Source organism: Cicer arietinum, chromosome 5, assembly GCF_000331145.2.
Source record: "Cicer arietinum cultivar CDC Frontier isolate Library 1 chromosome 5, Cicar.CDCFrontier_v2.0, whole genome shotgun sequence".
Classification (NCBI taxonomy): Eukaryota; Viridiplantae; Streptophyta; class Magnoliopsida; order Fabales; family Fabaceae; genus Cicer; species Cicer arietinum.
In genome coordinates, this window is record NC_021164.2 from 53,918,420 (window position 1) to 53,927,960 (window position 9,541).

The following is a 9,541-nucleotide window of genomic DNA, read 5'->3' on the forward strand; positions in this document are numbered from 1 at the left end:
TTCCTAATATTTTATTATAATTTAAAATTTTTATATATCTATTTTTATAAATTATATTGATTATATATATATATATATATATATATTGCTTTTGTTATTTCAATAGACATTAAATGGGGGTAGTTAGATATTATTTTTTCAGAAAGAGGACACTCAAAAAAAAAAAACCCTCCAAATTGTTTTGTGGCTTTCACACAAATTAAGGATTTTTTTTTTTAAATTTTTGTGATTTGAGTTACGTTTTTTCTTTTTATTAATTTAACGCTTTTTATTTTGGTGTGGTATTCATTTTGGTTCAAATTGATATAGTAGTTTTGATCGCATATAAATTTCAATCAATAATTTTGATATCGTCAATATTATAGATCTAAAGATATAAATATTCCGATAATTTTGTGATATTTGTAAGCATGTTACTGTTTTGTATTATATTATCGTTTTACATTATTAACTTGAGTATTGCGAGTTTAGTCACATATTTAATATTTTTGTTTTTCACAAATTTAAATTTGTATTGCAACGATGTATTCTACGATTTAAATAAATGAATATCGTTAATATTAGAAAGGAAAAGAAAAAAACTTTATAGGCACCTATAGATCGATTGGATAAATGTTTGGGTTCATGATATTATCACTAAGGATTTGTTTGGCAAGACAAAGAAACGAGTTTATAGTTTATAAATTATAAAATATGTTTGGCACCAGTTATTTATAAACTTTTAGCTTTTTTATAAGTTGTTTCAAATAGTTTATGAACTTATTATAACTTATAATATATCACTTTTCTACCAATTTTATCCTCATTGTTGTAGCTAAAACTCTTTTTATCCTTTTAATTTAAAATAAATATTTTTATTTTTATTTTTTGAAAATTTTAAAATAATTTATATAATTAAAATTAAAAATAATTTTATATAATAATATTTTAAAATAAATAAAATATATATCAAATTAAAAAATAATTTATTAAAATTTAACTTATTTATAAATAATTCAAATTTTAAATAATTATATTTTAAAATAAATAATTTATTTATTTCTATCTAAAATAAATAAACTGATTAAATAATATATATATATATATATGAAATTAATAAATTTTAAATTACTACATTTAAAATATTTTATACATTAGTTAATTAAATTAAATTTTAATTCAAAATATTTTTTATATTACTTTATATTTTTAAGTTAATTAAACTATTAATTTTATCAAATATTTACTATCAATTTTTATAAATAAATAAATAAAAGAAGAGTCTAAGTTCTACCGAAGCGACATTGAAAAGAACATAAAAATATCTTTTTTAATCAACTCATAGACAGAGTTAACCGTTATGGTACCGACCAGTTATTATCCTTCTGTTTGTTATAAGACAACCAGCTGTCATTTTGTTGTATTTTTAAAAATAGGACAATATATGTTATAAACTTTTAATACATTTAAGAAAAAACCGTTTATCCAATTCAAGAGTCGAAATTTGCTTTCTCTTTTAATATAATTCTTGAGTTTAATAGATGACATCTAATAAAAGTTATCTATTATATAATATAGCATAGTTTTTTCATAATTCTTTCACTATTATGATGAGAAAAAGGAATAAATAAGTAAATTGGTCTCTCAAACTATAATCGCGTCGGTTAAACTAGATTCTAAAATATGTAAATTGACAAATATATATCTGAAATAGTAAAATATTAATTAAAATAGTCTCTTATATAACATTGAAATTAAATATATGGTTTATCTAGTTGATCTCACATCGATGTCCTCCTTCTGAAGACAAATTTTTTAATAAAATTTTGTCGTCTAAAATACAAAAAGTGTATGTAATTAAAATTATGCATTGACTAATTATTGACAAAATAGTCCATGAAATATTTAAATTTCATCAAAAAAAATTAGTTGATGTTGTGATAAGATCGATATGAAATCAATGCAGGTATATCAGATATTCAATTAATATGTCATATCATAATTTCTAATGATAAAAGTTTAAATACGAGTTATTTTAATTAATAATTTACAATTTTAAAAATATATATACCAATTTACAAAATTTAAAAATTAATTTAACCAACTCTTACAATTTTATAAATCAATTTGTATGTTCACTAAAAAAAATGATTAAAATACCTATTAATATGTTGTAAAATAAGGGGATAAATTATATGTAATATATTTTGTTCATGAATTAATGTTTTTACAATTAAATATGGTCACTTAAATTAATAATAATTCGTTACGTTGTTTAATATGATATGACAAAATAAATAGATATAATTAAACGACTATGTAAAATAATTTTACGGTACACTATCTTTAAACTCTAATACTTTTATATGTTGATATTTTTTATTGTCAAAAGAGGAGGAAATATTTTACATAACTATAATAAATCAAAAAAAAATTATACATAAAATAAGTTTTTTATCTCTATAAAATTTCAATTTTTTCGTTTTAAATCCCTCTATCGGAATGTCTATACATATTTTAGAATGATTTTTTTGTAACATATTTATAACATTATAAAAAATTTCTCCAAAAAATTAAATGAAAATTCGGTTCATATTTCATTACTATTTTTTAACTTTTGTGGAGAAACTCTTTATGAAGTCCCAAGTATATGCATACAAAAAGTCATTCAAATATTTAAAAATTGAAAAATAATTAAATATATTTTACTTTAGTAAAGACGAAAATTGTTTGTAGGATAATTTTATTTGGACAAAAAAATGTGATATTTTTCACAAGGATTAAATACGATATTTTGAAAATTTGCAAATTAAAAACTTATTTAACTCATTTTTTTAAATAAAAAAAAAAAACCATTGGTATTTGCAAGTACCTTAGAATCTATTAAATATTTGTCTAGTGAATATCTACATGGATATAAATAGAATATGTTTAATTGCAATTTTCATAATTGATCCACTTTTAGCAATTCGCATAACTGATCCACTTTTTTTAAATTTAACAGTTTTGATACATCTTTCATATTTTTAACTAAAAAAAATTATAATTTGACATATTTCAAATGATTTAACATACGATTTTCTAATGTATAACCATTTAAATGTATTAATTATTGGTCACGTTATTTAAAATATGTCATTTAATATTTTTTATTTAAAAAATATAAAAAGTCGACACAAAAGTGAGATAATATAAAAAAGACGTATTCAATTTTTTTTCTTCAATGTGGGTCTAAATTGATCCATTTGAATGTATTTTTTTTTAATTAAAATACACGTCTAAATTGATGAATCCAGAGTGCATTTGAGAATATTAGAAATATTTTCTTATACAATTTTTCAAACACTGACCAATGGCTCGTAACCAACATTTTTTTCTGCATCAATTGCATTTTCCTTTCTTAAATAAGAGTTAAATAAATTTTTATTTTAGTTCTTTTAAGAAAATTATCAACTCTTTATTTTTTAAATATTTTTTATTCACTTTTAATTTTTATTTTAATTTTTTTATAAAATATTGATAGTATTAGTCTTTATAAAATTAAAATATAAACTAAAAGAAAATAATTTATTATTATAATTAAACTTAAAATATTATAATTTTATAAGGACTTAAAATATATTAAATTCGGTAAAAAGAAAACTCTTCACTGCTCTTATATCTTAACCCAATCGCTCGTTTCTTTGGTTCTTCTCTCAAACTTTATTATTTCACTTTCCACATGGGAGAAACTCAAGAACTGCAACTTCACAAAACCGGTATGTCACTCCAATTTTGATCTTCCAAATTAATAAACACAAAGAGCACTTTTAATTATGTTATTATGAAATTATAACTCACGTAAAATCAAAACAATTATAATTTTTATTTGAAAGGCAAAACAATTATAACTAATGTGTACATATATCTTTCTTTTGCTATAATAGTCATAACATTTTGTTACCATGTTCACCTAATAAATCATATTGTTTAGTTATGCATATTTAGGATAATATATTTTTTAAAATTTAAAAGTTGAACATGTATACACATTAGTTTAAAAGGTGCCAACAGAATCCAAACAAAAACAACTAGCGAAAAACACAATCATGGAACACAAAAGTTTGTTCTTAATTCACTTAAAAAAAAAAAGTTTAATGTTAATTATGCCACCAAAGCATATATAGTCAGTGCATATGTGGTAGAGAGGTAAAACTATTGAAGAAAAAAGAACTATATTCAGTGCTATAGAAAGAAAAAAAAAAATGAAAAAAAAAATGAAGAAAGAAAAAAAAAATGGCGTGTTTAATTCGAGTAAAGTTTGAGTCAAAATAATAAAGTTGGGTTAAATTTATAAAATTTCAAAATTTTATTTTTAGCCTTAATAAAAATAAAACACATTTTTTACACAACATAAAAAATCACATATTTTAGTTCTTATAAAATTATCTTCCAAATAGTTTTAGTCTTTTCTGAAATGTCAACATATATATTTTCTTGAATAATTTTTTTGCAAAGTTGTTTACAACATTATAAAAATCTCACCGACGAAAAGTGATTTTAAAATTCAATTTTCTAGATCTATATTTTTCTTATTTTCACCTTGATTTTGTAGTGTTCAAAATTTCATATTAATTCATCTAAAGTTATAAAAAAATGTGGATGATCTATTTACAATGTTCTAAATATGATTGTAAAAAACTATTTAATAATTTAAAAGTTGAAGGACAATTATATATGTTTCGTTCTAAAATGTACTAAAACTACATACAAAATAATTTTATAAAGACTAAAAATGTGATTTTTTATGAAGAACTAGGAACAAAATTTTAAAGTTTCATAAATAGTAAAAAACTTATATAATCCAACAAAGTATGAGAAAACGTTTTAAGTTTTCCCTTTTGAATCTACCAAAATCAAATATATATTTTTTTTTAACTAATTGATTTGTGAATAATAAATTTTTAACTATTTAATGAGTGAAATCAGATATTCATTTTTTTTAATTAATTGATTTGTGAATAATAATCTTTTAACTATTTAATGAGTGATCAACGTGTGTTTATTTAATGAGTGATCAACATGTGTCTTGCATATGTTTGTATAGTAAATTATAATCGTTGTATTATAACTTTTTATATAATTTTCGTAGGGATATGATCCTAATAGTCATAGTTCACTTTAAGGATCGTTCTAAGTCGGAAACTTACAAATTTGAGTGAAAATTGCGTATAGCTGGAGAACGCGATAAACGGTGTTGCGAAACTCCGATTCGGTCGATTCCAAAACGAGGTGAAAGATGACGTTCTGAAACACAAGTTAGGCTTTTGAATCACCGAAAAACAATATATAGAACTCGAGATATGAACGCAGGTTACTGATCATGAAAATTGGAAGAATTGGAGTATTAGGGTTTGATGTAAAGGAAACTCAATATTATTATTCAGCAACGAAACAAAGAACAAAATGGCGCCACAATCTTGGGATTGATAAGCCAAAAAGAACGCCACAAGGATTAACATCCTTGATAAGTTCAAGATGAATTCTTTCAAGAACTCTAGAGAGCAAAACGATGATAATCAAAATCTCCCTTCCATGAGGTTACAAATGTTTATTTATACTTAGTCTATCTCTAAACCTAAATGGGTCATAAGTGACACCATTCTCTAGGCCCATATTAGTCTTACATCTTATTTTTTTTCTAAAATAAACTTAATGTAAGTAAGTAAAGTATCTTCACTTACACATAACAAAACTAAATCAATAATAAAACTATTACAATTCAAAATCAAAGCAAACTAAGAATTAATACAAATCAATTTAAAATATATAAAGTTTATCCTAATTTATTAAAATATGAATCATCTTCGTGCTCTTGAGATCCTTATCATTCCCTCTTTCTTGAAGAAATTCGACCACAAATTTAAGCTCCATTATATCGTACATGAAGAAATAATCCAAACAAACCACAAGCTCATCATATCCACCGGGGTCAAACGGGAAATTAGAAAAGTCACCAAATGTGATAAGTCGGTGAAACGCATTTCCATCTTTAACAATTAACTTCTTATCACACTTATAGTAAAGGTAAGAAATTCTAAAGATGGGGATAAATTTATACCTTTTGAATTTGATATTTATGACCAAATTGACCTTCTTGGGATTGAAATTTTTGGCAAACAATATGTTACTTTGTATTTGCAAAGGCTTCAAAGCAAGTTGAGTTACATGGACATTCTTCTCATCACTAAAAAATGGTGACTCAATAATCTCCTTGGAAGCATCCTTTTGAGGAACCTTTGAATAATCACTTTCAAGCACTAACATTGTTTCGTTCACCTCACTCTCTTGTTTGAAGAGACTTTCAATTTTACCATAATCTTTCACTTTGCTTTCAATGTCACTATATGGATGAAATTTCTCCTTTGGAGACACTTCTTCAAGCACTTGCAGTAGAGAATTATCACAATTAGACAAATAGTTGACGTCAATTTCTTGCCCTTTGTCCCTCAAATGTTTCTCCTCTTCTTCTTTCTTTTCTTTGATTTTATCTATCTCTCTCAAGGCAAGCTTCTCTACTTTTCTAGCTTGTTTTGCATATCCATTTTCATACAAATATTTCACATACTCTGGATCCAATACAAAATCGCGAATATATTGATCATATGACATACTTAGGAAGTTTGTCAAACAGGTAGTGTGCAATACTTTTAACAACACATTTTTTTTGTATAATTTTTATTTTTTGTATTTTTTTTTCAAGTAGCAGCAACACACCAATAAACTAAGAACAACAATTCAACAAAACAACACAATCAGCAATTTGGGTTTCACAAGAAAAAAAAATGCATAAATAAAATTTTCCTCAATTCCAAACCTAGAGACAAGCTCTAGTACCACATGATATAGTCTTGATAGTCTTAGTTCACTTTAATGATCGTTCTAGGTCGGAAACTTACAAATTTGAGTGAAAATCGCGTATAGCTGGAGAACGCGATAAACGGCGCTGCGAAACTCCGATTCGGCCGATTCCAAAACGAGGTGAAAGATGGCGTTCTGAAACACAAGTTAGGCTTTTGAATCACCGAAAAATAATATCTAGAACTGGAGATATGAACGCAGGTTACTGATCATGAAAATTGGAAGAATTGGAGTATTAGGGTTTGATGTAAAGGAAACTCAATATTATTATTCAGCAACGAAAGAAAGAACAAAATGGTGCCACAATCTTGGGATTGATAAGCCAAAAAGAACGCCACAAAGATTAACAGCCTTGATAAGTTCAAGATGAATTCTTTCAAGAACTCTAGAGAGCAAAGTCTCACAAAAATAATAATCAAAATCTCATTTCCATGAGGTTAAAAATGCTTATTTATACTTAGTCTATCTCTAAACCTAAATGGGTCATAAGTGACACCATTCTCTAGGCTCATATTAGTCTTACATCTTATTTTTTTTCTAAAATAAACTTAATGTAAGTAAAGTATCTTCACTTACACATAACAAAACTAAATCAATAATAAAACTATTACAATTCCAAATCAAAGCAAACTAAGAATTAATACAAACCAATTTAAAATATATAAAGTTTATCCTAATTTATTAAAATATGAATCATCTTCATGCTCTTGAGATCCTTATCACATAGATAATTAAGTGACAAATTGAAAATGTAGAAGAATTTTAAAATGGAGTAATTTAATATTTTCCACAACTATTTTCTTTCTTATATATTTCTTATATAGGGAACTTAGTAGATAATGTCCCTTGTTGTCCATATTTTTCTGTTTTAAAGAAATTGAAAAAAAAAAAATCAAATACATATTTTCTAAAACCAAACAAGCATAACAATTTTGGAAACCAATTAGAAGTTTTTTTTTTTTAAATAGTGGAAACAAATTAGAAGTGCAAGTAAATATAACTACTTTATCCATATCAATGATACTATCATCTAAGTTGGTGTATTGACAAATTTGTATTATTTTTGTAGAAGCAAATCCAGCTAAAGAAACATTTTCAATGGAGGAAAATAGGTTTCAAGATCAAATAATGAATGAATCAATTAAGATGAATAAGAAAAGAAGGTACTATTTAAAGGTAGCAATTTATGTTGCACTTATTTTAGTAGGCCAATCATCAGCAACACTTCTAGGAAGATTGTACTATGAGAAAGGAGGAAAGAGTAAATGGATGGCAACACTTGTTCAACTTGCTGGTTTCCCAATTCTACTACCTTATTATTTTTTCATCTTATCATCCAAAAAATTCACCACAAATAATAATAATAATAATATCATTAATATTGATCCAAATACACCATCCTTTTTCATGCTAGCTTTTGTGTATGTCTCAATAGGCCTAATTATTGCATTAGTTTGTTACTTATTTTCATTTGGGCTATTGTACCTCCCTGTCTCAACATTTACATTAGTTTCTTCATCTCAATTAGCTTTCAATGCTTTATTTGCATATTTCCTAAATTCACTAAAACTCACACCTTGCATAATAAACTCCTTAGTCCTACTAACAATTTCCTCTGCCCTCCTTATGTTCCAAAATGAGTCATCAAATTCCACAAATTCATCCAATAAAATGTATGTGATTGGATTCATGTGCACTTTAGGTGCATCTGCTGGAATTGGATTGATACTTTCCCTTACACAACTAGCTTTCAAGAAGGTTATCAAAAGTGAATGTTTTAAAAGTGTCATGGAAATGACAATTTATCAATCATTGGTAGCTACTTGTGTTGCACTAGTAGGACTTTTTGCAAGTGGAGAGTGGAGTGGTGTAAAGAAAGAAATGGAAGAGTATGAAATGGGGAAAGTTACTTATGTGCTTGATCTTACTTTCACAGCCATAAGTTGGCAAGTTTTTAGTATTGGTTGTGTTGGACTTATTTTTGAAGTTTCTTCACTATTCTCTAATGCTATAAGTGTTTCGGGTATGCCTATTGTTCCTATATTAGCTGTGGTAATTTTTCAAGACAAAATGAATGGGATTAAGGTTATATCTATGATACTAGCTATTTGGGGATTTATATCATATGTTTATCAACAATACTTGGATGAAAGCAAGAGCAAAAGAGAAAATAGAAACATTCATCATGGTATCCTTTAGTAGGAATTGGTGATTACGGATTCAGATAAATCCAATGATCCGATCAAACAGAACTAACTATTAATACGAATAAAATAAAAAAGATATTTAAATTTGTTTAAATATTTTATTTGGATTATATTGTTGTGATCGTATGTTAGGTTCGAGTATTGAATTCATGATTCAAACCAATCTAAATGTTGTTAGTAAGTCTAAAATTTATTATATGATTAATAAAATTGGTATTTAAAAAACTTGGATCGTTAGTAGTTTTGAATAAATAATAGCATAATTTATTATGTGTATTTATGCAGGACAATGCAATTAAGTTTTTGAAAGCAAATTGGCATTCAATAAAATAGGTTTTGGGATGTTTTCTCTAATTATTTTATAATATTATTTTCTTGGCTCGAGGGATTAGTAACAATATGTTTGCTGACTTTCTTGCCATTTGATGCAATGTAGGGATGCATATTTTAAACAA

At 25.1% G+C, this 9,541-nt stretch overlaps 1 protein-coding gene across 1 annotated transcript; it reads left to right on the forward strand.

Moving 5' to 3' along the window:
• The first annotated feature begins 3,645 nt into the window (after positions 1-3,645).
• On the forward strand, positions 3,646-9,328 carry LOC101500335 (purine permease 21-like). The gene is made up of 2 exons (XM_027333454.2): positions 3,646-3,737; positions 7,949-9,328. The coding sequence occupies exons 1-2, from the start codon at positions 3,701-3,703 to the stop codon at positions 9,076-9,078; spliced, it is 1,167 nt and encodes a 388-aa protein (XP_027189255.1). The 5' UTR covers positions 3,646-3,700; the 3' UTR covers positions 9,079-9,328.
• Positions 9,329-9,541: the final 213 nt, after the last annotated feature.